Below are 16,353 nucleotides of genomic sequence, written 5' to 3'. Positions count from 1 at the left end.
GATAAGCAGTGGAAGCATTTACTTCCCAGCTGCCCATTTGTTGGTAATTGGGGACATGCAGGCTACATGCAGTGAAACCACATCAAGTGACCATTCACAAAGCATTTAATCATGTTAGTGATGCATAATCTCTCTGCTCTCCATTTTATTGTCATGCTAACAACACCCTTATCAAGCTCAAAAGGTCACCATGAACTGGAAAGAAGCGTGAAAGGGAGGGTTAGCTAATGAATGTTACAGCTTTGCATAGCAATCTGTATAATTTTCTGTTGTCTTTTGCCAGCCATGGGAAAATACACCACTGCCAATTTTTTTGCTAACTGATAATACTTTTATTAGAGAAACTCATAAACATTGCAGTTTTGTAGTGCTTAAAAAGTATGGTAGCATGTGAAATTAAGAACGATCATCTTGCAAGTGCGCTTGGCAGGAGGGGAGAAATTCGAAGCAGAAGCAGACAGCAATCACCAAAGAAGAGAGGTACCTAAAACACGATAATCTTAAACTGACCATTCAGGTGTATTTACACTGGAGGTGGACTCAAAATGATCCAGTGACCCCATTTATTCAGTGATACATTTTATCTTGGTCAGTGTCTGCCAGAAAAATAAAGGACTCTATTCTGGGTAACGAATTATCAAGAGTCTCCCTGCCTTCTCCTGCCACGTACACACCCATATTATCATATCCTTAGTCTAGGGATTTAGGATGCCATTTAATTAGAAAGTAACTTATATGCGAAGGAAACTAATGTGGTTTTAACATAATTTCCTGTTGTAAAAAAAAATAAGTCAGAAAGAAGAATAAGAACTGTATTATTTTGCCTATGTTTAAACTCCTAAAGGACTCTCACAAGAAAGAAAACAGTAAATCTCTACTTTATAGAATTTTTTGTGTGTTTACATAAAATATAAGCAAAAGTAATAAAAATCAGTTTCTTGAGAGCTGCACCAAGTTTCGTGATATCTCTGAAGTCTAGTAAAGAGTGGCATGCCACAATCTTACAATCTACTCTTCTGATTCTGATGAAAATCACTTCAGTGTCAGAGCTATCAGTTTCTGTGTCTTGTATTAGACTTACATCAATGCAAAGATGAGCATAATCTGCTTCTAGGAGTAAGATTAGCAATAATCACACAGGAGAAGAAAAAAGGTTCACCATAACTACAAAGAAAAAAAAATCTAATGAAGCTACTTACTAAGACACTACTGTTCTGTCTGACCAAGAAATTAACATCAATTTACTTTAAAATGTACATTCAAAGACAATACAGCTAACTCACCTGTCAAGCAGATGGGGTAGGGAGGGCTAACATCTGAAGCTAAATTCTACAATTTAAAAAAAAAAAATAATAATTATCTGAAAATCTTACCTGCACTTCCTACACTACAAGATAAGAATTGTGGTTAGTTCTAGCTGTGCACTGTGTTGAATATGTTTCCTTTACAGGAATTTCCTTTACCTCACTGTCATCATCCCTTCCTTTCTCAGTTGATTTGTGTTAGGTTCAAAATTTCTGGGTCATTTTCTTGTAAAAAGAACTGGGGAAAAAACTTTGCCCCTAGTAAAAGGTCAAAGTCTTTTGGATTCTAAAATCTACTACGTATATTGTGTGCAAAAATATGTTGGACTTTTTAACTTGCTTCATTTACGAGGAGGAAGGGTAAAAGTTTATTTATTTTTTGCCCAAATGCTGCTGCTAGATGGTTCCAAAAAGTGTGTGATATCTGGAATCTACAAGAGAATCACACTTCTGCCCAATACTGAATAAGATTCACTATAAGAGCCAAGTTCTCCTTACCCTTCATCTCCTCAGCTAACTTCTGCACCCACTGCAAGTGGCCATTATAAGGGGGTTGTAACACACTATTACTTTCTGTCTGTGTCCTCCCGGTTAAGCCTTGTTGGTTACTCAAACAGAGCTTTGGCAGAAAGAGAAAAGAGAAGCCCTGCTGAATCTGAGCTATCTGCGACATGTCCCTTGGACCTGCTATGCACTTCAGCATATACAGTCCCACACAGACCAGCCCTCTTCCAGGCTTCCTAAATGGGTGAGAAACCCTTAAAAGACAATCTGCACAGTGACTCAAACTACATGAAAGTGTCTGAGAGCACCTTGCCCTCAATTCAGACCTCAGTTCTCCCTATTTCAATAGAGGTTATAAATACATAGGCCCATCAGTTTGCACCAGACTCATTTCAAGAACAATGGAACTTGACACTTCTTTTCTTGTGTGAAGTTCACTCTCTTTACTGCAGATTGGGTCAATTACTCTATTCCCACAAGAAGAAGCTAAAAAAGGCTATTTGCTTTATAACACTGCTTATATACACATTCCCTTATGCAATGACCAGTATTAACATTTGATTCTGTCAGGTTCTAAGCATTCGGAGGTACAGGATTTGTATTCTTAGCTTCTACCATGTATTTAGCTCTCTGGTCTATCCAGGATGGAGCCCACTGACGATCAAGCTTGGTGATTATCTCCTAAAATATCTTTGGTGTTTTGCCCTGATATAAAATATATGTTTGGTTTATAAGTTACAAAAGTCTCCAATGTATATCTGCAGATGTCAGTATAAAGAGTTAAGCTTTTTGAAGGTGTCCTTTCTGACCAGAAAAAAAAAAAAGGAAAAAAAAAAAAAATTTTTCTTTTATCTTCCCTTGAAGGAATTACAGAATGCAAAACAGATAAAGTCAAGCCCATGCTTCTTTCAAACCATTGCTCAGACTATCAGAAAGAGAAGACGCTTCTTTCCCAATGACGCATCTTACAGACACAAAATGTACTTCATGCATTTTAAGTACTAATTGTTTTACTCTTCAAGTAATAGGTTTATTACATTCAAAAAACTACGTAAAGTAGTCCAGCTGTTAGAGTAGATCATAGAAATAAAATAGAAGCACCAGTCACATAGAGTTTTGAAAGCCATGCAACCAGAAGACTGTGGTATGTCACATTGGTTACAACATTGGATGAAAATCTTGTTAAATAGTACCAAATCTTTGGCTGAACCTCTGCTCCAATTCACCCCTTCCTCTTTTTTAAAAGTAATGTATATGTTAAAAAAGCAGCCTCACACACATGTACTTCTCAGGTTCATATTTATCCTTTGCTGCTAGAGCAAGTTTATAAAGGAGAGGGTAAAGGACCACTCCAGAATCCACTCCCTCCTTCCCCTCCCTTCCCTCCTCCTCCCCCTCACTCATGCTTCACTCACACATTTAGCATATTCTACGCTATAGCTCCAGGAAATTGTGGTTCCCCATGTCTGTGGAAAGTCAAGGTGGAGGTCCATATCTTACCTTGACCATCTCACTTTTGCTCAAGCATTTTGCCAGCCAAGAAGCAGGGGGAGAAATGCACCATCTCAGTGCATATGTAGCGTAGTCTCACATTGCTGGGAGGATTGCGTCTCTTTGTTTTCTGGTACTGTTGTGGCTTGTCACATTTACACATCACCTCCTCCTCTGCTCAGCTATGGTTAATGCCAAGAGGGTAAGAAATTTTCCACTCTGATTATCTTCTACACTGAGTCAGTGGTGTTGGTTCTGCAGTCACAGGAGGTGTCTGAACAATACCTAACCATGAAACTGTCCGCATTCTACTAGGTTATGCAGTCAGTGCAATGGCATATAGTCAAGGGCAGCTTATGAAGCAGTGGGCTAACTCATCTATTACTCCTCTGTGAAATAAAGGAAGGTGGTGTTTGGAACCTATTATGGAATAGCTTTCCTTCATCTTCATCAAAAAACCTCAAACAGCTCCAATTTTCCTGCAATGCATAGTAAATATTTTTGTAACCACATATTGAAGTGAAGTCTCCAACAGGACTGAAACTGGCTTAACTATGGTAGTGGTCAAATGAATTAGAGCAATAAACTGTGAATCTATTTTATTATCTTTCAGAAATACCTTAAGCCATCAATGTACTGAACTCTTTATTATTTTTGTATTTGATAGGTAATAAGCAAGAACATATTACACTGGACTGTCGTATATCTTTCTCATGTACATACTATATCCCACTAATAGAAGCCAGATGGCAGATCAAACAATGCGATATAAGAGACAAATCCCTGTGATGATTTGTTTAGCTGTCAATGAAACTAAAAAATGAGAATATTGTGGTCTGTCTGCAGCTGCTTTCACTAAAATTCAGGAAATTTGAGTTGTTGAACCACAGGAAGCAGTCATGAGTTGATCAAAACTGGAATAGATTCTTTTGTATTTCACATAATTTGTGGCTATTGCAGAAAGCTTGGTAACTACTGTTTCACTCAGGCATTTTATCTAATTATAACTAGTAAATCAGAAAACTATTTCCCGAAAGTGCAATAACATTTCCTTTTTCAAAACACTGAATACTTTTCAACTACATCATGTGTCTCACCAGGAAAGGCAACATTTCAAACATTTATCTGGAAAGTGGTCAAGAGGTAATATTTGTCCTTAAGCTTGGATACGAAGTGCCACAGCTGCTCGGGGGCAGGCATTTACTCCTGTTTCACAAGTTCTACTTCTCACATCTCTGTAAAGAATGCAGATGGTACCAGAGGAATAGAAGTGCTTTATAGTATCAAGAAATTATGGATATGGAACTAGACATGTTGTCCATTTGGAGGTACCCCTTCACTCAAAGAGTGTCTCCAGAATTGGTGCAGACACTGAAGGTGGACACACAGGATGGGGCACATGAACAACTGTAATTCACAAACCTACATTTCCAGGCCCTTATACAGTACTGCACTATAGTACTGGTACTATATAAAATAGTCCCAACTCTTCTGAACATTTATGTTCAAATTATCAATAGACAAGAAAATTTGGGCTTAATTGCCCAAGGCCGAAGCTGCTTGCAGCTTCAGCTCTTAAAGTGCCAACGCCCTACCAGGGAAAGCTCTACCATCTCAGAAACCACCCTTCAAGCAGGGAATCCAAATCAACTCATTAGCTTTCTTGTCATCTTTCTACCTCTTTTTTCTTCCTTTGCCTATTCTGTCTTCCAAAACCTCTCCAAGGGAAAGAATCATTGAATCACAGAATAACTCAGGCTTCGAGAGACCCCTGAACGTCATCTTGCCTGACTCTCCTACTCAAGGCAGAGTGAACCAGAAAAGGTTGTGCAAGGCCTCCACCCAGCTTTACATCATCCACAAAGGAGCTGACAGTGCACTCTGCCACATCACACAGGGGGATACTAAAGACATTCTTGGCCCAAGTGCTGATCACTGAGGGTTGCAGATAATAACTGGTTGCATGGAGGACTTTGTTCCCAACCAGAGTCCACCTCTCCAGCCCAGATGGCACCAATCTGGCTATAAGGACACCATGGGAGACTCTATCAAATGTCACACACAGAAATGTCAAATTTCTGTCAGGATTCCACATCTGAGCTGGCCTTATGGACTCCTTATGCACCAGGGATGTTAAGAGACAGAGTCCTTCCGGACCCTCAGGGGTCCCTACTGGGACCAGTGCTGTTTAACATCTTCATCAATGACATAGACAGTGGAATCGAGTGCACTCTCAGCAAGTTTGCAGGTGACACCAAGATGAGTGGTTTGGTTGATGCACCTGAGGGACAAGATACCATCCAGAGGGACCTGAACAAACTTGAGAAGTGGGCCCATATGAATGTCATGAGGTTCTACAAGGCCAAGTGCAAGGTCCTGCACCTGGGTCAGGGCAACCCACGGTATCAATACAGGCTGGGGCATGAAGGGATTTGGCACAGCCCGGTGGAGACGGAGTTGGGGATGCTGGTACTGGTGGATGAAAAGCTGGACATGAGGCACCAATGGGCACTCTCAGCCCAGAAGACCAACCATATCCTGGGCTGCATCAAAAGAAGCATGGCCAGCAGATCAAGGGAAATGATTCTCCCCCTCTGCTCTTCTGAGACCCCACCTGGACTCCTGTGTCCAGCTCTGGAGCCCTCAGTACAAGAAAGACATGGGCCAGCTGGAGCAGGTCCAGAGGAAGACCACAAAAATGATCAGAGGGCTGGAATACCTCTGCTATGAAGAGAGCCTGAGAGAGTTGGGATTGTTGAGCATGGAGAAGAGAAGGCTCTGGGGAGACCTGATTGCAGCCTTTCAATATGAAAGGGGGGCTATAAAAATGGTGGGGGCAAACTTTATAATAGGCCCTGTAGGGATAGGACAAGGGGTAATGGTTTTAAGTTAAAAGAGGAGAGATTTAGAGTAGATCCAAGGAGGAAATTTTTTGCAATGCAGGTGGTGAACCCTGGAAAAGGTTGCCCAGAGAGGTGGAAGAAGCCACATTCCTGGGAACATTCAAGGTCAGGTTGGACGGGGCTCTGAGCAGCCTGATCTGGTTGAAATGTCCCTGTCACTGCAGGGGGGTTGGACTAGATGACCTTGAAAGGTCCCTTCCAGCCCAAACCATTCTATGAGTCTATGAGTCTATAAGAAGATTTCTTTGCTATTCTTTTTCTTCCAGCCTGCATTGTGTGTGGTAGAAAGTGGTCAACCAGACACAGACTGTGCTCTCACAGTCAGTACCATGTTGTAGCACATGCAAAAGAGACAAAAATCTTCAAGACTGTTGACTTATAATGGTTGTCTCTTCACTGATCCCATCTGCTGCCTCCTCTGGGAAATTACCTATTCTAATTGCTTGTTTGGATTTGGCTTTGTTCAAATTGTTCTACAGTACGAACAAGACAGTTACCGCTTGCAGACAGCAGGTCTAAACATACTCTTGCTTTTTCTTGCATTTTTTCTTACTGTAAGTTTGATTTTTGACACTTACTGCAGTCTAACTGCAGCAAAAATGGAAGCCACAGATGTTGGGAGGAGGGAATAAAGTTTTATTATGTGCAAAATGGAACAAAAAATGCAATATAAATCACTGAAATGACTCATTTCCTCAAACCAAATATCATGTGAATTCACTTCTAAATTGATGTATACATGATCAGGCAAATCAACACAACTAGTCTACAAAATACTAGCAGCTCTTTTTCTCTAGGGACTGGTAAACAGAAAGCAGGCATTTCCAAGCCCTGATTAAAGTCAGTAATTCAGGACATAAGAGCGATAAGAACAACACCTGGTTTTAATATGAGGATGCATCTCCTTAATTTCCCTTGTCTCCCTTTACCATGGCATGGGCAGTGACAATAAATTATAGAGATTAAATGACTGTTTCTTGATACTATTCTGTGCAAAAATACTTGCCCTTTTACAGATATGGAGTAATTTGTTGTACTACATCTAAACATCTGCTTTGCTGGCATTCAAACAACTCTGTAGTTAATGCCATTTAGCTTTCAACCTTCTTTATGTATAGTCCTCTGTAAAACCTCAGTGTAGTCAAATTCTATATGGTCTCACAATCTTCAGGGTACAGCTTTGTGAGGTATAGCAGGTATATGCAATCACATCACCTCTCCAAGCTGAGATGAGGGGGCGTTCATGGCAAATTCAATCTCAATTTATAGTAGTTGATTCTCATAGAGGGTAGGCTAGTGCAGAGCGTTTAACAAACAATATAAACTATACATATTCACATGCATAGTATAAAACATTTGATACTTTATGTTGTTAAGCAATACGTTGATGACAGGATATGAAAAACTGTGTGGCTGTGGAGCAAGTTTAACACCTCAGTTAAGTACCAGGAAACTGGTAACTTTTCTGTTAGCTGTTTGGTCAAGAAATGGATGTGTTCAGTATGGCTGATGGCATTTCTGAAGTAGGGGCAATTATTAGTCCTGCCAGAGAATGTTAAAACTCATCTGTAATTACAAATCGCAAGAAATAGTGGTGGAGAAGAACAGAACCTTGTGAAAGACTTGGAAATGTAAAGACACACATATCTATGGAGCAGAAATCCTCTTCAGTAAAAGCTTAAGCCAGAAAACAGCTTTTGCTTAAGTACCACGTTTCAATAGCTTTTTAGTTGCTTGACAGAAAGAGGGAGACCTCTTGGAGCTGACCTGAAGGACACCACAGATGTATGCCTTATTCCTTTATTCCTTGTCACCTGTGTGTTAACCTGGGAGCTGTGCTGTCTCAATTTTGTAAATCCACATTTAGTCTTTACTTTTACCTGAACATCTGTCAGAAACTGTGCTTGATTACAGGATATTTGACAAAAAACAAGGTATTTCATTCTGAATCTTGAGACACTGCAATGACACCCAGAAGTCCAATTGTGTTCTCAAGTGTGCTGAGAAGGTAATGGAGCTCCTCCACTGTAGCTACATAAATTGTGTCAGTGTCAAAGAGATGTCTCCTCGGAACTCGCGTTAGTTGAATGCAAGACAATGATGAGAGTGGACTGAGCAGGAGCCATTTGAGTCTCGTCCCAAGCAAGATCCTTAGGAAATACCAAAATACAAAACCAAGAGTATCTAAATAATAATACTTTGCAAATACTGATATATTTGTTGAGTGGTCTCAAAAAGTATGCAAGTGTAACTAATATGATTCTACATTACTGGAAAATGCGAAATCAAAATGTTTTGCTTTGTGCTTCATGTCATGTGGTAACTCCTAAGCAAAATGAAATTTCTGGTCCTTGTGCAGATAGCTGAGGAAACTTTCTCTGGGATAGCATTTAGAATTGGGGTTAACATTGTCCTAGGCACTGTAACAATTTCTACATTCTTCTCAGATCTCAGGCTTGGTCTCTTATGACCTCTATCTTCACAAAGTAAGTGTGCGGTTTGTGTTTTCTATTAGCTAGCAAAATGCACAGTGTTCTGCAGCAGCTTCTGTCTCTAGAATTGTTATACGACTGCATTAAAAGTACAGCCCTCAGTCTGCGGTTGAGTCCCTTCTGAGCCTAGGTCAAGATTATTACAGTGCCCTTTGGTGTTTGTCTTGGTAGCTTTTGCTGGCATCAGATACCGAAGGTTCTTCCAAAATCTGGAATTCACAGGAAGAGATTTATCCTTTTTCCACTTCACAACCCTCTTTGATGGTAAAAGAGACAGTGATTCTGGAAAGAAATTGTAGTCACTTATAGGCATATATTCAATTAATATGATCTTAGTTTTTCTTTCAACTAGGGCTTTATGCAGTCCACTCTCAAGTTCGTATATGGCTCTGTCAGAAACGTAGTTCTGGCTCAGTATAATGATTAATCTTCGGCTTTTGTCGATGAATGAATGGATATCATCAACAACCGCTGCAAATTAAAGATAAATGTGTTATTAAACTAAATTGAAAGGGTAGGTACTGAATCGATTTATCCTTTAACAATCGCACATGTACCAAAAAAGTTCCCTTTATAAAGTGTCAGTGAGCAAGCATCCTGTCCCTATGAAGAGGTTAATATGCATTACAGATTAAGAGTGTGAAAATGAGCTCAGGTATGGCCAAAGCTTGTTTTCTAGGGCAGACAAAAACCTGCATACAATCTCCAGCTACCCTAGACAGTTGTCTGTCAGTAGTCACATAGTTAGAAGGTCACAGCAAAATTTATTTTTCCTCCAAACAGATATCTCTTTGCTCTTTCATAACAGATACCATTGGAGTGATTCCACAGAAAGACACCATCAGCGACCTCTCTCTAAATGTTTAGTAACACTCAGGTCACTTCTTCCTTTACTCCAAATAATACCCAAATCTATTGCCAGTAATCCAAGGTTGAGAAGATTAGCATATGATGACAAAATGAGTTCCAACTGTGTTTTAGATCCATGACTTTTGTCATGACAAGTGATGAATGAAATCAGATGTTGGTACCCTTTAAACATGCTTGCACCAAATTGAATTATCATGGACAACTTCCTGTGCTTGCTTCAGCACTGTGGGACAAGGTCTACAGACATCAGAGATCTAGAAAACATGCCTTATAGGGAAAGGCAAGCAAACTGCAGTAGTAACCTAAAGAAGAGAAAATTGAGAGGAAAAGGAGACTGACAAGGGTATTACAACACATCAAAGGCTCCTGTAAATAGAAGGAAATACTGTTTTCCATATTGACAATGGATCAGACCAGAGTAAAGGAAATAAGCTAAAACTGTTGAAAAATCAGATTGAATACTTCAGAAAGCCTTTTGTTAATACTTAAGGAGAGAGAATAACTGGGAAAAAAATGGCTTAGGAGAGCTGTGGCACCTCTCAGGTGAGAAAAATGTCTGGAATGGATATAAGGAGACAAGATCCTACCTTGTGAAGGAGGCTGACTGACCTTATTGTTCTGTGGTGTTAACAGTGAAAAACTGTTCCTCAACTAGATCTTTGGACTAAATGGAATCTCCCAGTATCTTTTTTTTCCAAGCATCTGGAAAAGGCCATCTATCCATAGGCCACTTAGAGAAACAAAATTCCATGTTCTCATTTCTATCTTGTTATGGCACCCATTGCATTCACAAAATGGTTTCAACCATCACACTGAAGATAGAGCAAACATGTAAATTGCCCAAGAATGACTAGTACCAGAGACACCAGTTGCTCTGTGCAGCAAATGTGAGTTCTCAACACACATTTGTGTTCTCAACACATTTGTGTTGAGAGCTCGTGCTCTCAAAAAAAGCAGAGCAAGAGCATTATTACTGTGAAACATCTGACATCATCTGTCTTTTCACCTTAACTTTCTCCATGCTAGCTTTTTCATCCACTCATCTTGGTTCTGTATAATTAAAGACATGTGCATGTGTGTGTATGTATATAGGTATGTATGAATTCATAAATACATCTATAAAACACACAAAATGTGTGCATGCAAACTTTGCATGCACATAGTCTAGATTAAATTTAAAATGTAGTATTATTTCAGTGTACAAAACATTTGACAGAATTCCTTCTAATTACAGACTAATTACACACAATTCATCTTTGTGTGAAAATTATGTGCCTATTTAAAGACAAGAATATTCAATACACTTACCTCCTCCAGGGGATACATCCCTCTCAAATATACATAACTTGTACCCAAAGTTTTCTTCTAAGATCATGGGTAATATCCTCAAAGCAAATTCTCTCTCTTCTTCAGTAGGAGAAATGTAGTCTTTCAGGTAAGACACAAATGCATCATATTCTTTTCCATCTGGAAATAAATCACCAATTGTTGTCTTGTTACTAACCATCAAAAATACAGTATCTGATCCACCATTCTGGTTTTCAAAGTTATTGTCTCAGTAGCAAAGTATCTAGAAATTCCTACTCTGTCCTTTGACACCACAAACAGTCTTCAAACAAAAAAAAATCCTGAATCGATGTGGTAGTTTAACTTCACTGGCAGCCAAACACCACAGAGCCACTCACTCACTCACTCACTCTCCCTCCTGATGGGGAATAGGGGTGAGAATTTAAGGGGTAAAGATCCCGCAATCTCCAAAGAGAGAGAGCCTGAGAGAGAGCATTCTAGACAATCCTCATTAATATACTGAACATTACATTATATGATATAGTGAATCCATCCTCAATATGCAAATACCAATTATGCAAATACCAATTTGGGTTTGCTAATTTCACTGATTTTTACAGTGATTTCTAATTGAACCTTGCCACAGAATGACTATCTGGACTGATACAGTGGCCACATAGCTTTGCATCTTAAACTGTACTTCTTTGCTTCCCTTTCCAGATACTTTATTATACGTAGCTTATTACAGAGAATACGAACTTAAGCCCATGAAACCATGAAAGCCCCTGCACATGCAAGAGCTCTAGGAGTAGGAAATCCATTGTATAATATCATAAAATCAGTTCCTCCAGGGTGGCATACTCCAGATTCTCAGAGATCCTCCCTGTAAACCTTTGTCCGAAGTGATAACTAATGTCAACAGATAGATAAATACTGCTGGCAGGCATAAATTACATCCACCCATAACTGAGAAATCTCCAACCACTGCAGTTTACTCAAGCTATATTCAAGCTGATTTAGAGACTAAGGAAGGCTAAGAAAACCAGGTACATATATACAGCAAGCTTTTTCAGAACAATTTTCAGAAAAAATATACCCAGAACTGGGTAACTGTCAGGTTTGCTTCTTAAGTCAAAGGTCACAGTGATGCTGCCTGGTAAGATACTAGTAGTGTGCTCTCCTGCTCTTCTTAAGCGCATTTAGTGACAAGTCTATAAACATTGCAATGGCCTCTTCAGTCAAGGAAGCAGTTTAACCTTCATGTCACTGAAGGTCATCAGTGAGGTGAAAACAAATTTCTGTCAGACTGCCAGTCTGACAACTCAAGAGTGTTCATCCTCTTTACAGATAGATATTTGTAAATTTCTCCACCTTCATCAACTTTTGTGATGAAAAATATGACAGAATAAAGCACATCTTAACAGCATTGAACCACATCCCTTTCACTGCCTGCTCCAGAAGTAGCTTCTTCACTATGTTTATCTGCTGTTACTTCCCCAGGTGTATAACAAACTCACTTTAGCACCTGATGATCAAGGTCTCTTTTACGTACTCTTTACTGTTTCCACTCACAAAACTCCCGGATTTATTTTGTCCCTTCCTCAAAGATGATTGTTTTATAGAAACTACCAGAAACTACTTTTTAATCAATACACTTATTTCAATGTCAGTGTTAGCCAAGTCATACCTCCAGCAGTGTCATCTCTTCTGCATATATCCCTGTAAAATAGAACTAAGTCAACTCTAAACATCACACAGACAAACACCGCAGCTACAGCAACACATGGAAATAGTACAGCAAGGACCATTCCAATTGAAAATATGTGCACAGGCAGATCTCGGGTGTTCCCTGTAAAACAGAAACCCAGGAAATTATAGCTTTAACAAAGAGTATTACATGTCACAGTTACTATATTCAATACTGACGGCATCACCCTAGATAATCACAATATTGATGTGAATCCTTTCTTGCTAATACTTCAAGCACATACGCATTTGTCCTGAGATAGAGAAGAACTACAGAACATGGTTTACTCTAATAACTGGAGAAACAATCTTGCATGCATTTACACACACTCCACACATAAATGAACTGTATGTGGGATCAAGACTGACACTACAGATCCTTATAGATGTACAGTATTCCAAGCTGGTGGTCACCCACTTTTATTATGAGTTTTCTACATTATTTCCTGCTATTCTCTACCTTTGACCCCTCTCTCAGTTTGTCCATAACAGTCCTTGATGTCCCCGTTAATCTCTTTGGCCAAGATCTTTTTTTTTTCCTTCTGTCTCTATTCTCTTTCAGGCTTCTCCCCCCCCTCCCCCCCTTAATTATTATTCTGTTATCTTTGTCTTTTCAGTTCCAAATACAGATTTTTTAACCCTTATATCTTTATGAAGTCTTTATGAAGGCACTGTCAAGTCATGCTCACTGTAGTCTGTGTTTCATTTGCTTTATTATATGCATAATCTGTTGACTAGTCTATTTACACATATTTTCTCCCAGTGAAGCTTGGAAAAGTCTTGAGAGAGATGGAAAATAAGAAAGGAATGCCATTTTCCATGAATATCCAGGCTGTCTGGACTATAAATGTGAAGAACTACATGTGGAAGAGATCAGCTATTGATAGCTAGAAGAACAGAGTCTGTGACAAGAGAGAAATCATTGACCAGAACATTTCAGATATTATCAGAAATATAAAAGATTGACCTTTCCAGAAAAAAAAAAAAATCCACAAAAAATCCCCCAAACCCTCACATTTTAATTTTAGAAAGAGCTGCTTAATAAACAAAGTGATCCAAACAGCAGCCTCTGGACTGCACCAAGCTTTGGGTAGTTAACCCTGGTGATCCCATGAGTCTGATGAATAGGAGAGCACACAGAATGCTCTGCCATGGGATCTAACAAAGTACCACCCAGGGTTCTGTCAGTCAGAGTACAGCCATGTCCACAGCAGCAGCGGTGGAACCATGCAGCCCTCACACAGCTGCTCCAGCAGATGTAGCAGCAACTACTGCTGCCCCTGCCTCAGAGCAGGAGAAATCACCCAGGGAGGTTGTTAGGTCCAGCAACAGATGGACCAGGGCCTTCATAAGCACACAGACATATTTGGAGAGATGTTCTGAAATCAGCATTCTGCCCTCAGGATTGAGAAGGCTGGCATGATTAATAATCACGTATGAGAAGTATGATTCATAGATTATACCATACCTTTCTTCAGTTTCACTACTTTTATTTGTGTTCTTTCATCCGTTTGCAACATGCAGGTGAAATTATGATGCATGTCCTGGTCTGTTACTTTTTTAATCCGTAGTAGCCTCGTGACATAGAACTTGTTTCCCAGCCTGCAACAAGGAATAGTGAGAGTAACATTATCTGTACAGAAATCTACAACCAGTTGACAGGAACATTTTGAAGAAAACGCTTTTAAAATAACCTCAGACTGAGGCTGTACAAAGTGCAGGACATAATCACATACAAAAGTGCAGTATTTTCAGGAAACCTACTGTAATTTTTTTAACTCTTCTTCACATATTGAAGGTTCATTCTCAGGGATACCTGTGCATTTTTCAGGAAACGTTTGATTAATTAACCAGTAGAGGCTGGCATCTTCTTGCATATAATAACCCAAGAAACCTGTGCAATTGAGTATCTCTCCTTTACCTAAACAAAGCATAATATGAGAAGATCTAGTCAGAAGCAGCATTCACATTCACAGTGCAGTAAAATGTCAGCTTTCCAGGCAACGTATCCCATGAGCTGTGCTCCTTTTTGGACATCGTAGCCCCTGCACGATGTTTCATAGGTGTTCCATCTGCACTAGTGGTGGTTTGGACAACCAGGCACAGGGCTCTGTTGCACCCAGTTGCAGAGTGACAATCATCCACTTCTTTCTCACAAACTGTGACAGCCAGAAGAGTTTAAATAGGCCAGAGAATGTCAGGCTTTAGAGAACTAAAGGGAGTTGGACTCAATGATCCTTGTGAGCCTCTTCCAACTCAGATTTTCTTTGATTCTATGAAGTAGACTGTGTGCTGCAGGCAGACAATAGGAGAGGACAACCTATCACCAGTGCCCCAGGGCCAGGTAAAAGTAAGTAACTAGTAAGAGAAATTACAACCAATTGATTATAATAGCTATACGATACAATATTACTCAATAAAACCAAAACCTGTTAGAGCCTCTGCTGAAGTCTCACAGAAGAAATCCTCATCCCAGCACCACACCTGGAAATCAGCATAATCCTGAATATGTGAACAAACGCTTAGTCACTCTGCTACTTTGTACCATTTCAAAGCACTCATTGGAAGTGACAGGAATGACCCCATAGAGTCCAGTTAATTATAAGAAAGAGCAAAAACAAAAGATAACTGTACACTTGGAAAAATAAAGGCAGAAGGCCACAGCTCTGGAGTATTAGATTTGCAAGGTATTTTATTTTAAACATTGTCATAGGAAGCTGCAACTTTACACCACCATTTCTAGGCTATGCCAGCATCATTTCCAGGAATACATCTAGAACACCCTTTATTAAGCCACAAAAGATGCATGTTAGTTCTTGTTCAGGCCATCATGCACAAATGCTTTCCAGTAGGGGAGGCCTGCCAGGAGTTTTCTAAGGGCACACATTATAAACTGACTTCTCAAGTTGTAAGAGTGGATGCTACCAGTGGAACTGCTTAAGACCCTTTAAGCATAATCCAGAGGAAAATCTGTCCATTTTAGGTTTGGACTTTAGAAATCCAAATCACAGTTACATAGATTGAGACACAGACCTAAACTTCTAGTACCATCTACCTTGCAACTCTGACTTGATACACAGCAGCTATTTTCAGGGAAATACTATAGAACGCCATCTAAACGATGACATATTTGAAAGACCATGGATCTAGCTCATCCAAAATTCCCTTCACTCTCCACCATGCCATTTGTCTCATCACTCAGCAGCTAGTTCAATGACCTTATCAAATGCTCTTATCAAGGCGTATAAGGGTGGAAGACAAGTGGTTCATAATTGTTTGATGCTGAATGCTGCTACCTTCTAAGAGTTGTGACAAGCGCAGTAAGTGGGAAGAACTGTGCAGGAAGGGTGTATTGGGAGGCTGGGAGACATGAGGCATCATAGGATTGGGTACTATCGTTGGAAAAGGGACCTACCAACTGGTATTTGTAGGAAGGAAGAAAAACAGGTATCTGAGGTCCTGACTGAGCAAATGAGACACTCGTATGAGCAACAGCGGAGGTAAATATGATTTTTCAGACTTGGAAAGGAAGGAGTAGGTAACCAGATGGCAGAAGTCCTCAGACACAGGAGAGGAAAAAGACAGGTAAATTTCTGTTGTTAAAAATTAATTACAGCCACAATCACAAAAATCCTGGATTCTACCCAACTCTGTGAAGCCTGAAGACCATGTTATCTAACCTACTCCCAGTTAGAAGCACAGTTAAGATCTTGGCTTTTGACAATGTAACCAATTACTTGCAGCAGTGACAGATCT

General features: G+C 39.7%; 1 protein-coding gene across 1 annotated transcript in view; it reads right to left on the bottom strand.

Moving 5' to 3' along the window:
* Positions 1-8,764: 8,764 nt before the first annotated feature.
* IL18R1 (interleukin 18 receptor 1) overlaps positions 8,765-16,353 on the bottom strand; it is a gene marked incomplete at its 5' end in the record, with an annotated part of 10,556 nt that continues 2,967 nt past the window's right edge. Inside the window, 5 exons of the mRNA XM_010178147.1 lie at positions 8,765-9,165; positions 10,873-11,031; positions 12,539-12,700; positions 14,066-14,199; positions 14,362-14,518. Coding sequence (XP_010176449.1) covers positions 8,765-9,165; positions 10,873-11,031; positions 12,539-12,700; positions 14,066-14,199; positions 14,362-14,518 — 1,013 coding nt within the window. The remainder of the gene's footprint in view (positions 9,166-10,872; positions 11,032-12,538; positions 12,701-14,065; positions 14,200-14,361; positions 14,519-16,353) is intronic.

Source organism: Antrostomus carolinensis, unplaced genomic scaffold, assembly GCF_000700745.2.
Source record: "Antrostomus carolinensis isolate BGI_N321 unplaced genomic scaffold, ASM70074v2 scaffold851, whole genome shotgun sequence".
Classification (NCBI taxonomy): domain Eukaryota; kingdom Metazoa; phylum Chordata; class Aves; order Caprimulgiformes; family Caprimulgidae; genus Antrostomus; species Antrostomus carolinensis.
Note: the sequence above shows the minus strand (reverse complement) of the source record. Positions and strands in the feature narration are given on the sequence as shown.